Source organism: Myotis davidii, unplaced genomic scaffold (assembly GCF_000327345.1).
Source record: "Myotis davidii unplaced genomic scaffold, ASM32734v1 scaffold329, whole genome shotgun sequence".
Lineage (NCBI taxonomy): Eukaryota > Metazoa > Chordata > Mammalia > Chiroptera > Vespertilionidae > Myotis > Myotis davidii.
Window position 1 is genome coordinate 1,069,741 of NW_006300374.1, and position 16,035 is coordinate 1,085,775.

Below are 16,035 nucleotides of genomic sequence, written 5' to 3' on the forward strand. Positions count from 1 at the left end.
ATCTTTCTTCTATCATTGACAGTCCCTCTAGGTTGTGGGCTGCTTGCCTGTGTTCCTGAGAAGCATCTACGGTACCAGTCTATAGAGTGTGTTTTCTTTAGTGAATTACCGGTATGTTTACCGGTAATAAACTTGCACTGTTTTATGTATATGTTTGATTACATACAGCCTTGTGACAGTTTTCCTGCATGTCATAAGCATTTGAATATAAATTAAAATGTTAAAATCAAATCTGATATTGTTTTACCTTTTATTTGGTGTGTGGAAGGTGTGCGGAAGAGGGGGTAGTCTTATACGGCGAGTATATAACAAACTCTGTATTTTGAGTGGAAATGTTAGGGGGTCGTCTTATACGCCCAGTCGTCTTATACGCTGGCAAATACGGTATGCTATAGTATTCCTATCACTTGTTATTAGAGTACCTGGTACAGGGAAAATAGAATTGGACGCCGGAGATATGTTATATTGATAGAGAAATTGGAAGACTTTGAAAACTGACAGTATGTTGTTTTGGAAGGGAAAAATAAAGCAAATGAAATAGTCAGGTGATATGTGTATGGGTAACATTGTATTTTTAAAACATTCATACACCATGAAATGCTTTTCATAAAATAGTATTCATTATTTCAGGGTTCATTAAAAAGTACCTAAAACTAGTGAACATACGGTTTAACTCTCTTTCTTGAGAGCCTTAGTAATACCATTCTAGGTACATTGGAGAGAAGGTAATTCATTACTTATACTGGATGCCTTAGAGCAGTGGTTCTCAACCTTGTGGCCCTTTAAATCCAGTTCCTCATGTTGTGACCCAACCATAAAATTATTTTCGTTGCTACTTCATACTTGTAATGTTGCTACTGTTATGAATCGTAATGTAAATATCTGATAAGCAGGATGGTCTTAGGCGACCCCTGTGAAAGGGTCGTTCGACCCCCAAAGGGGTTGCAACCCAAAGGTTGAGAACCACTGCCTTAGAGCAATTGGACTTCATTTTCTCATGGAACCCTAGTTGAGAAAGAATGAAAATATCTTGACTGAGGGTGGCTTCTGTTTCTCTGATCTCATCTGTACCCTGTTACTTCTCTAACCTCAGTTGAACTCTCTTGAATGTGATTCAGTCAGACGGCTCTGAGTTTTCCCAAAATGTAGAGTTTTTAATATGTTCATGCAGCCAGCACCCATAAACTACCTGATTTTAGTGTACCTAGGTGCTAGGAATAAAACTGTGATCAATGTGATCAACTTCAAGGAGCTTACAGTCCTAACAGGCCATTATCCCCCAGTTAGTTACTTGTGAGAGTGTTTCCGCACAAATCTTTGATCATAGTGTTGTGGGATGTGGTTCTGTGGAGTGGTGCCCAGAGTTTTAGAAAACTGAGAATAACTTGGGATAGGAGGTTACAATGCAAGAAAATTCTAGGGGTTTTACCAAAAGTCAGGAAACATGATATATTGTTAAGACGAGTAAAGATATGTGCTGTTGAAATCTGTAGGGCAAGCATGTCAAACTCAAAGGCTAACATGGGCAAAATAAACAAGGTTTAAGTTTATGTGGGCCGCAAAAAACAAAAGCTTAAATTTTCATAGAAATGTAGGTTTATTTCAATAGACACATACTGAATACAAAGGGCTGAAATAAATGAGTAGTCGTTAACATAAATTAATAGAACATTTTAATAAAATTAATATTTTTTCTTAAACATTAACTTACCAGACATTGAATAACTGCACAAATTAATAAGCATAATGCAAATAAACCTATTTTTCTTGTTTTCCAAAAGCGAAATATTTCCTGTTGCACACACCAAACAAGTCAGTCCAAGACCAATGACATGGCAGTCAGCTGCTAAAATATTCACAGCTAGTATTAAGTGGAGAGAAATGGTGCACTTGTGCTAAGGCACGTAAGGGAAATGAATGCAACACGATTATAGTAATGAGTCATTAGCAAATGTTGTAGTTCGTTATTAATAATTATATATAATAGGATATTGTAAAAATTAAGAAATTTTTATTAAAATGTTATATTGGCTGGGCTGCAAAAATATTTGTTGTGGGCCTCATGCAGCTCACGGACCACGAGTTTGATATGCTTGCTGAAGGGTTTCACATGATAGACATCTATATTTTAATTCAATTTTGTTCCAACTCCAAAGACAGTCCTATTCCATTCAGTTATATGTATGTGACCAAAATAGATCTGCTTAAAATTAAGTAAATGTAGTGGATGATTTTATGGACCATTTAAAATAGTTTATTTGTGGTGCTGGTTTTTGTTTGTTTATGGTTTTCCCCCCCCCATAATCCCAGTAACTTTAGGGTTTAATCTGCTCTTAATTAGCCAGAAAAAAAATCTTGGTCCTCTTATTCCATTTTAGATTAATTTCTAAGTTTAACTCAAAGTCTGCTTATTGATTTCATTAATACCACTTTCCTGTTTGTTTTGTTGTTGTTAGTCCTCACCTGAGAATATTTCTTTCCATTGATTATTAGAGAGAAGAAGGGAGAAAGGGAGTGGGAAGTAAAAGAGAGAGAAACATCAATATGAAACACATCAATTTGCTTAGTGGTTAGAGCATAGGCCAGTGCACAAAGGGTCATGGATTTCATTCTAAGAGCATGTACCCCGGTTGCAGGTTTGATCCCTGGCCCCAGTCGGGGCACATGCAGGAGGCAATAGACCAATGTCTGTCACTCTCTCTCTCTCTCTCTCTCTCTCTCCCCCTCCTCCCACCACTGTCTCTAAAAATCAATAGTAAGCCCAATCGGCATGGCTCAGTGGTTGAGCATCGACCTCTGAACCAGGAGGTCGCAGTTTGATTCCTGCTCAGGGCACATACCCAGGTTGTGAGCTTGATCCCCAATGTGGGGGCATGCAGGAGGCAGCCGATCAGTGGTTATCTCTCATCATTGATGTTTCTACCTCTCTCTCCCTCTCCTTTTCTCTCTGATATCAATAAAAATATCTTTTAAAAAACACTATAAACAGCACTTACCTTTTTAGCAGGGGGCCAGGAATGTGGGAAAATTGAAAAGAGATTTTTGTTTATTCTGAATACTCATGTATTTGATTTTTTTATAGCTGAGAATATATTGTACTAGTTACCCGGTGCATGAAATTCTTGCACATTAAAAGGTGATTAATTAGAGGAAATATTTTAATATTGCTATTTTCCCTTTCTCTATGATAGAAGTGTCAGAGATGAAAGAAAATTAGTAAAATGTATATGAAAATCTTCCTCCTGTCAGAGTCGGGGGCGCAACCATGGGACCCAGAATCAAGTCCCCACCCACCCAATGTGTGCCTCAAAATCGTGCAAGACCCAGACCCGACCACCCCCACCTCCCATTGGGCTAGATCCAAACCCAGCTGGTACCACCCTTGTCAAGCCCCGCTGGGCAGGGAGGCACAGCCTCAGATCCCCTGGCCTGGTGCCAGGGCGGGGGGGCTGTGGCTTGAGGTCCCCTAGCCCAGTCCAGGGCAGGAGTGTGCCTTGAGGTTCCCTGTCAAGCCCCATGGGGGTGGGGGGGTCGGGGCTGCAGCCTCAGGTCCCTGCTGATTGCTTGTTAAGGCTCGTGACGGGAACTTGGCCTCCGCTGTGGGCGCAGGCATCATGTGTTACAGAAACCCCCGACTCTGCTGCGTGCGCCGCCATCTTTGTGGCAGAGTGATGGTCAATTTGCATATTCCCTTTTTATTATATAGGATTACTAGTATAGAAAAAACTTGTAAAATCCTATATAATAAAACCCTAATATGCAAATCAACCAAACTGTAGAACAACCAGCGGAATGACCGATCACTATGACGTGCACTGCCCCCCAAGAGGGAGGCAACTGGTGGTGGTGATCAGGGGCGAGGCAGGCCAGCAGGTGGCGCCAGGCCGCCAGCCAAGGCAGCTGCCAGTGGGGGTCCCCCTGATTGCCCTGCATGCTGGTTGCTCCACAGAGGGAGGCGACTGGCCATGGGGGACGGTACCAGGTCGCCAGCCAAGGTGGGTGTCAGAGGGGGCCCCCCCAATCACCCTACTCACTTGTCGCCCCACATATCGGCCTTGATTGCCAGCCAGGCCTAGAGATCCTACCCTATATATTGGGAACAGTCTCTTAGATTTAAAAATTAAAACCTGGCAAGGCTACTCTAACACTGAAAAAACAGGATGATGCAGCGATGACATGTCTGGACTCTGGCTTGCACATTTTGTGGTCAGCCCTGATTCTGACACTTATAACTGTATAACAAAGCCAATTACTTAATTTCTCTCTGCTTCAGTTTTTCCACTCATAAGATGAGGAAAATGGTCCTACTGCCTCAGAAGGATCATGTTATATACTATTTTTTATAATCAGGGCAAAAAAATGTAGCTGCCCATACAACAGCAAGAAGCCTTTCACCTGTATGAAAAGTATAGTCACTGGTGCATGCAGCGTCCCAGACTGTAGGAGGAATGTCCCATCACTGCCAGTTTAGGCCTGATCCCCACAGCAATTGGACATCCCTTGATGTGCAGGCCAGGCTGAGGGACACCCCTCTACCCTCTGGTGCATGAATTTCATGCACCAGGTCTCTAGTCTATATATATATAAGCCTAAGCAACTGTTACGACCAGAATGACCCGTCAACCAGTTGCTATTACACACACTGTCCACCAGGGGGAAGATGATCAACTCAGGAACTGCCTCCTGGTGATCAGTGTGCTCCCACAGCCAACCTCCTCCAGCAGCTGCAGGCCCCCAGGCCCCAGCAGCAGCCAGCAGGCCCTGACTGGCCTGGCCCCAATTGGGACAGGGCGAGACAGCCCTGATAGGCTCTGATCACCTGCCAGGCCTAGGGACCCCACTCGTGCACAAATGATGTGCACTGGGCCTCTAGTGTTTAATAAAAGGGAAAGACCACTATACTAAATAATCTTTAAGTTTTCTAAACTCTAAATTTTAAGGGTACAGGCAGTTACTGCAATATTTTGATAAAAATCTTGAAGTATTTCTAATTCCTTTCCTAAATTATTTTTATTTAAATTGTTTTAAAAATGTTTTATAGGTGTGGAATATCAAACAAATGATTAAGTTGACACAGGAACATATAGAGGCGCTATTGGACAAATTTGGTGGGGAGCATAATCCACCATCAATATATCTGGAGGTAAGCTTTTGAGTATTATATTTGTAGTAATTTTGAAAAGAAAAATAGTGCATGCATAAAAAGCATTTGTACTGATAATATTGGTTATCTTAGGTGGTTGGATTAGAAATAATGGGAAAAGAGAATTAGTTTTGTCTTAGCTTCTTAATCTTGTTTCACTTGTTACAATAAATATATAGTATTTTGTAATTTGGAGAATGTCAAAATTAATAAAAAGTTGTATATGAACTCCAAAATTTTATTCTGTTAAAAAAAAGAAAGAAGATGATTCTGGAGGTCAGCAAACTAGTTGCCATGTTTAAAAATGGGGAGAATTTTGTAAAATGTCTTTTTTCCCGAACAGATCTCCCCCAAATTGGTTTTTGCTTTCTTATAGGTAAAATTTATAATGTTTAAATATTAAATAGCTCAAAATTACTTAGCTTTACTGTTTAATAGTGCCTTGAGGCTTTTGTATCAAGCCTTGAGTATCATTGTAAATTTATTGAGCTAGTCATTCTTCTTAATCCAATGAGGTAGTAGTTACTATTCTAATCACAGATAAGCTTTCTTGGCATTAGTTTCCTTAAGTAAGTCACTCAGATTCCATAGCCAGCAAGCTGTTATGGAATCTCGGCAGTCAGGCTCCACAGCCTGTTCTGCTTACCACTGCACTATTCTGCCTGTCCCTGTAAAAGTTGGCTCCACAGTAATTACTAGCCGTACAGGGATATAACCCTAAATGACAAATGATCAGGTTACCATTTGCATGCAAGTGCCAGAGATTTTTAGGAATGGACTAGATTTCTAATTTAGTAATCTAATCTAATTACTTTTTAAAGAGCAAGTTAAATCTCCAGTATTTAATGAGAAAGTTTGCATTTCTAAAATAAATTTGGGAGTTTGGAAATAACTGCTAATATACTGTTCTTTTCATATGGCTTATCCCAGAGCACACTGCCAGGTAATATTAGTGCTAGGAGTAGAATTCATACCTCTGAATGCTATCTGTTTTACTTGTATGTCTGAGGAGGACAAGAAAGGAGTCATAAGGAGGCATATAGTCCTGGGGAAAATAGTAATTCATTGTTAATCAGAATTAGACAACTTTAACCAGCAGTTTTTTTCTGTCCACCCTTTCTCTGTCTTGGGAGACATACACAGTAGGTCCTTGGGTTACGTCGGAGATCTGTTCCTATGGGGCAATGTAACGTGGTTTTTGCCATAAGTTGGAACCCACCTACATAAGCACCTACATCACTCACATGGAGCACATACACAGCAGTAATGAAGTGAAACAGTAAAAAAAAATTTAAGAGAAAGAATGCCGGAGCTGCCAAGATGCAGTGACTTGGCTGCGGTGGTTCTCGGGTGACACACCCCGAAACCAGAGAGGAGGGAGCCTGATTCCTCACGGGCCCATGCAATTCCACCTTTGGCCGTGGGTTATGTTATTTCTGGGGCACTGTTGGCCCCGAATCTGGTTTACTGCACACTTGTGTTTGCGTTCCAAACCCTGTACGACAGCAATTTTGCAGAGTGCCCTCTTACACTCCGGGACCCCTCGGAGGATGTCAGAGAGCTGGTTTCGGCCCCATCCCTGCAGGCCAGGCCGAGGGACCCCACCTGCCGGAGGGACCCCGCTCATTCCGCAGACGCCCTTTGCATCACGCACCACCCATGTGCGGCCAGCCAGGGAGAGACCTCAGGAGGTTGGCTCCAGGTCATGTCCAACCCATCTCACCCAGTCCCACCCCACCGGCCACCTTCTAATTAATTTCCTTTCGATGTGCATGAATCCGTGCACCGGGTCACTAGTAAACATATAAATTAGTTAAAACACTGAACTTACTACCATTTGATATATTATGAAGAGAGGAGCCTGGTTGGAGATGACAGTATTCTTCCAGAGGAAAATTGACTCAGGGAAAAGACCTATGGGTACTGATATTTGAAGGCCCTTTAGTGAAAAACCAGGTCTACTGATTACCCACTGAGACCCACCATTATATCCTTTCTGTCTCTATGAATTTGCCTACACTAGGAACCTCATATAAAGTGGAATTATGAAATATTTGTTCCTTTGTGACTAGCTTATTTCACTTACCATAATGTCTTCCAGGTTCATTCATGTTTATTTTGTGCAAAAATTTTTTTCTATTTAACATTGAATAATATTCTATTGTATGTATACAGGATGAAGCTATATCTTGTGGTTTTGATTTGCATTTCCCTGATAACTAATGATGTTGAGCATCTCTTCCTGTGGTTATTGGCCATTTGTATTTTTTTCTGTGGAGAAACGCCTATTCAAATCTTTGCGCATTTTTTTAATTGGGTTGTTTGTGTTGTTGAGTTGTAGGAGTTCTGTATATATTCTGAATATATGTCCTGAATATCAATCCTAATCAGATAGATAATTTGCAAATATTTTCTTCCATTCTGTGGGTTCCCCCTTCACTCTGTTGATAGTGTCCTTTGATACTCAAAAGTTTTTTTGTTTTTTTTTAATGAATCTAACATCTGTTTTTCCTCTTGTTGCCTATGCGTTTGGTGTCATCCAAGAAAACATTGCCAAATTCAATATCATAAAGCTTTTCCCTATGTTTTCTTCTAGGAGTTTTATAGTTTTAGTTCTTATGTTTAGGTCTTTGATCCATTTTGAGTTAATTTGTATTTGTGATGTAAGGTAAGGGTCCAGCTTTTGCATTTCTTATCCAGTTTTCCCAGTACCACTTGTTGAAAGTCCTTTCTCATTGAATGGAAATTTTGATAAATGTGCTTGTCAAGACATTTTACCATATATGTGAGAATTTATTTCTGGGCTCTCTACTCCATTGGTCTATATGTCTGACTTTATGCCAGTACCACACTGATTTGATTACTATAATAAAAGCTAAGTTTTGACATCAGGAAATATGAGACCTCTAACTTTGTTCTTTCTCAAGATTGTTTTGGCTGTTTCGGATCCCTTGAAATTCCATATGAATTTTAGGATGGATTTTTCTATTTCTGCAAACACACTGGGATTTTGATAGGGATTGCATGAATCTATAGATTGCTTTAGATAGTATTGACATCTTGAGTCTTTTTTTGTTTTAAGTATGTTTTTATTGATTTCAGAGAGAGGAAGGGAGATAGAAACATCGATCTATCCTGCACACTCCCCACTGGGGATTGAACCCACAACCTGAGCATGTGCCCTGACCAGGAATTGAACCGGCAGCCCCTTGATTCATAGGTCAACACTCAACCACTGAGCCACACCGGCTGGCAAGAGTCTTTAACTCTTAAATATGAATGGATATCTAAGAATAAACAGAAATGTGAAGAAAACTTTTTAACAAATATAACAACAGAAATGGTGAAAATATGTGCAGACAGCAAAAGAAAATTATAATTAACATCAGAGATATGAGAAGACATACTAATCTGTTCTTGTTTCATGGCCGTACTAAAGAAGCAAAAGTAGCCCTGGCCAATGTGGCTTGGTTGGTTGGAGCACCATCCCATGCACCAAAAGTTCTCAGGTTTGATTGCCTGTCAGGGCATATAACCTAGGTTGCAGGTTCACTCCCAGGAACAGGGCACATACAATAGGCAACTGATATCTATCTACCTATCTCCCCCTCTCCCTCTACCTTCCTCCTTCCTTCCCTCCTTCCTTCCCCCTTTCCCTCCCTTCTCTCTAAAATAAAAATAGAAAAAAAACCACACACACATGAAAACATATCCTTGGGTAAAGATTTTTAAAAAGCAGCGAAAGTAATAGAAAATCAATTGACCATAAATGCAAGGCTTTATTTCTGGACTCTAATTCTGTTGTGTTGTTCTATATGTGTATCCTTACTCCAGTACTACATTGGCTTTGATCTTCAGAGTAAATTTGAAGGTGTTGCTATTTTCTAAGTGAATTAAAAGTGGGGCGCAGGGATGAAGTTAGGAGCCAGAGAAGCATGGGAAAGTTGGAATCAGTATTGGGAAGAATTTAATAGGATGTTAAAAATAAGTAACATTTTTCAGGCAATAATATGCAGGACTAAGTTCCGTGAATTGATAATGGAACTAGTTGGCCTAGTTTCATTATTTTTTCCATCAATATGTAGTAACCTGAGAGGAAGAATGGAATAATTGAGTGGTAGGATTTACCCAAGATTAGTATTTAACAAGCAAGTTAGTAAAACAATGAGAATTAGCCATAGAATCTAAGATGTTAACAGTGGCATTGTTGAAATGAGTCACTAAGACAACAAACCAAATCTGAGACACTTTAAGGGATTAACATTGACCATGAACACATTAATGTGGTAGTGAGATGGAAGCTTAAAAAGGTGGGATAAGTGTGTGTGCATAGTGGTATGGGAGGTTATAAACAGATCTTGACATCATTTGGAACTCTTGTAAAGAACGATATAGTATAGTTCTGGATCTTGAAGGTAATGTGGAAATAAATGCCTTTACGATTCAGGGTATAAAGAACTTTAAGGCAAGAGTATTAAAAGAATACTAGATGTACTGTGGTAAATAATGGCAGATTTTATAATCAAAGAAAACACAATAATTTCAAGAGAAACATCAAAAGTGCTTTATTCATAGTAATGTCCATCGCTAGCTACACATTTTCCTCATCTTTCAGGTAATTTGTGGATATCGTCCCAATAGAACTTTTCTTGTTTTGAGGCAAACCATTCAGAAACCCAATTTTCCACTTCTTCGTATGTTTTGAAGTGCTCAGAAAGTGCGTGTGCCACCGATTGGAACAGGTGGTAATCTGAAGGAGCAAGGTCTGGTGAATATAGCGGGTGGGTTAATACTTCCCAGGCAAGATCTTTTAACGTGTCTTTAACTGGTTTTGAAGTGTGTGATGGTGTGTCATCATGAAGCAAAATTACTTTGCCGTGTCTTCTGGCACATTCTGGTCATTTCACCATCAGAGCGTGGTTCAAATTGATTATTTGTTGTCGGTAACTATCAGTATTAACAGTTTCACCTGGTTTTAGAAGCTCATAATATACCACAACTTCCTGATCCCACCAAATGCAGAGCATTGTCTTCTTTCCGAAGGGATTTGGCCTTGCAGTCAATGTTGATGGTTGACCTGATCAACCCATTTGTGCATTTGGGATTCTCAAAATAAATCCACTTCTTTGTCTTTCACATAGAAATCATCACTTTTAAAGCATTTAAACCAGTGTTCACAAGTATGTTGAGATGGAGCATGTTCACCATAAGCTTCCCAAAGTATACAATAACTTTTTCTTCGAAATAAAGTAATGAATTAAAATTTACCACAAATGCTTTTTTTGGGGCAAGAAATTTGACATTTTTAAGCATAAAAATATCTATGATGTTAACACCTTCAGCAAATTTGACATATGAAGTTTTAAAGCTTGTTGTCAATACAATAAAATAGCATACATATCAAATCGCATATATATCAACATATGTGTAACTCCATCTATTGAAAAAAATCCACATTATTAACTGGTACACCTAGTAATCAATAGCCACACTGAATGCAGCCAAGATAATAGGGTGAAATGAACCAAGCCAGGTACAAAACAAGGTAGGCAAGTGCCGTGGTAGATTGCAGCTGTAACAATAGAGAGAGGTAGAATAAGTAAATGTTTTGTACTTAAGAAAAAGTGGAGGGCCTGGCCGGTGTAGCTCAGTGGTTGAGTGTTGACCCATGAACCAGGTTTTGATTCTTGGTCAGGTCTCATGCCTGGGTTGTGGGCTCAATCACCTGTGGAGGGGCGGGTGTGCAGGAGGCAGCTGATCAATGGTTTTCTCTCATCATTGATGTTTTTATCTCCCTCTCCCTCTCTCTAAAACCAATAAAAACAAAAGAAAGAAAGGAAGAGGTACTGATAAGTGCAGTGAAATGATGGTTTGTAATCCACAATTGAGGGAATAGTGTATTTTCCAAAATTAAGAAAAACATTTTGATAAATAATATTCAAAAGTTTTATTGTTTACATGTGTTTCTTTTCCTAAGGCTAACTTTGTGTAGTGAATGTGCTGCCCAATAAATAAGAATATTTGATCTATGCAAGCAGGAACTTTTGCCTCCCTAACTGCATGTTTACAATCTTCAAAGGGTAGGAAATGCATTGGTCTTTATTTTTGTGATCTGAGCCCCAAACAGTGCCAAGCACATGTATGCTCAATATATATTTACTGAAGGCTCAATAAAGTGGAGCATATTGAAAGAGCTGCTCATAAATAATTAGCACTTGGTACTGAAATTTATATAGTACTACAGATAAGAAAATTTTTACTTTGGTTCTTATGCCCTGGAATGCTATGAAATATTTCAAGGTCAGGGTAGGGCCCCTAGTAGGCTGTAATGAAGGCTATTTACCTCAGTAGATCATTTTAGTATTTTATTTTATTTTCTCCCCCCAAAAATAGAAGGCAAGATCTAGCATACCAGGTGCGGTGGCCTTTTCTGAAATGAAAATGTTGCTTCATTCTCTTGTATCTTTGATAATTCTTCCTTCCTTGTAGAATGAAGTTCAGGTTTCATAACATGGTATCTTCTATAATAATAAAAGTATAATATGCTAATTACACTGGACAGCCGAACAACCTTCCAGATGAAGCCTCAGCAGCGGGGGCCAAGGCAGAGGTGGTTAGGGTTGATCCGGCAGACAAGCAGTTAGGGGCAATCAGGCAGGCAGGCAAAGGGATTAGGGGCGATCAGGCAGGCAGGTGAGTGGTTAAGGGGATAAGGCAGACAGGCAGAGGCGGTTAGGGTTGATCAGGCAGGCAGGGATTAGGGGCGATCAGGCAGGCAGGTGAGTGGTTAAGGGGATAAGGCAGACAGGCAGAGGCGGTTAGGGTTGATCAGGCAGGCAGGCAGAGTGGTAGGGGCAATTAGGCAGGCAGGCGCGCAACCAAACAGCAGAACGACCAGTTGCTATGATGCGCACTGACCACCAGGGGGCAGACACTCAACGCAGGAGCTGCCCCTGGTGGTCAGTGCATCACTCAGCCAGAAGCCAGGCTCATGGGCTGGTGAGAGCAGTGGCGGTGGCAGGAGCTTCTCCTGCTTCCGCGGCAGCGCTAAGGATGTCTGACTGACGGCTTAGGCCTACTCCCCATGGGAAGCAGTCCTAAGTCGTCAGTCAGACATCCCCGCGGGGCTCCCAGACTGTGAGAGGGCAAAGGCCGGGCTGAGGGACACCTCCTCCCCCAAGTGCCTGAATCTCGCGCACCAGGCCTCTAATACACACACACACACACACACACATACACACACACACACACACTCACACACACACACACACACACACACACACACACTATAAACTGGTCCCTTACCTACATTTTCAGTCTTAAAGTTTGTTTTCCTAGTCTTCAGTTAAATGCCACAAATATATATTGACCCCTTACTGTGTCCCGCCTATGACATTCAGCTATACTAGTTTATAGTTTTTCCTCTATGTCTTAAAATTTTCTGCCTCCTTACTTTATTACACAATTTACCCTGTACTCAGTCCTCTCTTCTCCCCACTTCATCCAAATAAATGCTACTCTTTTAAGACCCTCCTTTCTCATTCTTGTATCAAGAATGTTCTTTGTTTATTTTTCACATATAGTACTAACACAAATAAAAATATATTCATCTGCTTCTCAGCAGCCCAATAATGAACTCCTTGAGAGCTGTGAATTGTCATTTCTAAACCTTTATTTTCCCTGTAGCCTTTCATAAATGGTTGTAGTACTGCATCTTTAAGGGAGAAATGGTAAACCATAGTATGGGATGATTACAACTGCCTTAAAGAACTATGGACAAGTATATGTCACAATTCATTCCATCTCTTTATTTTCAATATCATTCGGTTTTCAAGATATTTCTTACTTTTAGAATATGGTATATGTGGTAATTTGATCTGATAGTCTTAGTTAAAATGGACAGTGGTTCCAGAGTTTCTTGACTGTAGTATGTAAGCCACCTTTTCAAATAAAATTTTATTCTCTAAGCAGTATTTAATAAGGAAGGAGGTCATCATAGATCCATAGTGAGAAGAATAAAGAATTTTAATTGATAGCTATTTCAGAAGGAAGATAGCAGTTATACATCTTCTAAGATTTTGGTGGTAGTGGTGAGATCTGGCACTGTGTACCTGAGTCTTATTTTTTTGACAAATCTAATACCTCATCTCCTTTTCAACTTGTTTGTCTGTTCTTAGAGCAGGGGGAGAGGAGTGTGAAATTTTATGTGCCAACAGATTTTTTTGAGGGGGGAAACAATTGTAATGAAGAGGGTACTTATCCTTGATGTAGTATAGTATTTTATACTATCTTTTATTAATACTCATAGATATTATAGACATCTCTTTTATATGTGTTTATCAGTTTCTCATTGTAATATAATGTATTTTATAACAAAAGATATATCAGTTTAAAGGTAAAAGTAGTCATTTACAGTACTTCCAGTGCTTATTTTGAAACTTAATAACTTAAAACCCTGTAAGCTAAATTATAAAGAGATTATAATTGAGGACTTAAATTTTATGTTTTCTTTTGTTACTGTCAGGAAGAGTTCCAGATTCACTATAAATCTACTTTATTTTATAGGCCTATGAAGAATACACCAGCAAGCTAGATGCCCTCCAACAAAGAGAACAACAGTTATTGGAATCCCTGGGGAATGGAACTGATTTTTCTGTTTCTAGCTCTGCATCAACGGACACCGTTACATCTTCTTCCTCTTCTAGCCTTTCAGTGCTACCTTCATCTCTTTCAGTTTTTCAAAATCCCACAGATGTGTCACGGAGCAACCCTAAGTCACCACAAAAACCTATTGTTAGAGTCTTCCTGCCCAACAAACAGAGGACAGTGGTGAGTCAACTTTTAATATCATCATTGCCTTTTCTTTGTACTTTTCAGAAAGACCACTTGTTGAAAATGAAATATATCATCACTTTATACTCAGTGGTCTTACAAATTGAAGCATTTTAAACAAGGGAGGAAAAGACAATTATTTGGTGCCAAAGTCTGTGTTCTTTAACTATAACAAATAGTATTGTTTTTAGTGTCAGATTTGACATTTAATCTTACCTCCCAAACTTGAACCATGCTCAAGTTTAAGTACTAGTTCAGAATCAATTAGAATTTTAAGACTAGTGCTTGCTTGTTGTCTAACATCTATCAGGTAAGATTCATTCTTCATCCTTGAGAATTCTCTATTTGGATTTATTTTTCCTCTTGTTTATATAACTTTTGATTATTGATCATTGGTATCACCGTTAGAGTAGAGTACTCTGTAAGTAACATTTAGAACAGAGAAATCTGCAGAATTATTTTGGATGGTCTGTAATCCTCAAGTGCAACGAATACTGTCAGTAGATTTAGTAAATAATGCACCCTTATACATTGTTACTTTTTATAATGCATATTGCTTTTTATATTAACAAAAACCATTTTCTTTCCAAAAACGTCAAAGTAGTTTTTAATTATTTTTCTCAGGCAGCATCATTGGTAATGCTTATTCTTAATGGAAAAAGTTTGCTCACCTGTGCTATAGTGACCTCCAGTGGGGTCAATTTTTCACCATGTCCAACAAAGGGATTTGAAGATTAATGTGTGGGAACATAAGACTAGGCCTTATGACACAGACATGGTTGGAATTTAGATCTTTACCTAAAGCTGAACCTTGAAGAGCTTTACCTTCAACAAAAGGGTGAACTGGAAGGAAATTTATTCTCCAGCATATATAAATAACAGTGAAACTTATCTGTCTTTGCCAGGGTTCCAGATAAGAGTACCCTGTATACTCTTAACTATAGACCTAGTCTAATCAAAGTGTGGATTTCCCTGCACCCAAGAAATTAATGTAACAACTGGTACTAGAGGGGTAATAGCATTCAGGGACAGGGCAAAAGTAAATGGAAACCCTCTCTGGCCCATTCAGGTCCCTAAATTCACAGAGAGAATACCCTTGTGACAAGCTCAAAATCCTAATTTATAAAATATATAAGGAAACTGTCTACTGTTCATGAGTTAGAAGATTTAGAAACAGCTAAATTAGGCTCCTAAGAAGGAACAAAACAGAACTTCCAGGTGGTCTTCAAATTTTAAAAAAAAGGAAAGCCTACCTTTTACAACAGCATGGATGGACCTGGGGAATATTATGTTAAGAGAAATAATCCAGACAGAGAAAGACAAATACCATGCGATTTCACTTATATGTGGAATCTAATAATAAAATAAACTAACAAATAAAATAGAAACAGACCCATAAATACAGAGAACAGACTGACAGGGTTGGGGGGCTGGGTGAAAAAAAAATCCTCATAGACATAGACAGTACTATGGTGGTTGCCAGAGAAGAAGGGGCATGTGGGGAGGTAGAAGAAGGTAAAGGGGGAATTGGTGACAGGAGATTTGACTTGGAGTGGTAAACACAGAATACAATATACAGATAATGTATTATAGAATTGTACACCTGAAACCTATTTAATCTTATTACCAACTAGAGGCCCAGTGCACGAATTTGTGCACCAGTGGGGTCCCTCAGCCTGGCCTGTAGGATCAGGCCAAAACCCGCTGACATCCCCTGAGGGGTCCCGGATTGCGAGAGGATGCAGGCCAAGCTGAGGGATCCCACTGGTGCATGATCGGGGCCTGGGAGGGATGTGGGAGGTTGGCCAGCTGGGGAGGGCCCGCAGGAGGACTCCAGGGCACCAAGCTAACCTACCCACCGACTGTTTGCCCCCTGGTTGTCAGTACACATCATAGCAAGCATTTGCGCAGCCTTAGCATATCATTAGCATATTACGATTTGATTGAACAGATGACCAGACAACCGGACACATAGCATATCACATTGTATGCGGGAAACATATTCATACGTTTTACGTTGAGTGGTAGTAGAGCGCAGGATACGTATTAATACGTTTTTT

The 16,035-nt window shown here is 39.8% G+C and overlaps 1 protein-coding gene across 1 annotated transcript in view; it reads left to right on the forward strand.

Moving 5' to 3' along the window:
• Positions 1–16,035, forward strand: part of BRAF (B-Raf proto-oncogene, serine/threonine kinase) — a 100,644-nt gene that overhangs the window by 14,412 nt on the left and 70,197 nt on the right. Inside the window, exons 4-5 of the mRNA XM_015572684.1 lie at positions 5,042–5,143; positions 13,709–13,972. Of these exons, the coding sequence (XP_015428170.1) occupies positions 5,060–5,143; positions 13,709–13,972 (348 nt within the window). The 5' untranslated portion in view covers positions 5,042–5,059. The remainder of the gene's footprint in view (positions 1–5,041; positions 5,144–13,708; positions 13,973–16,035) is intronic.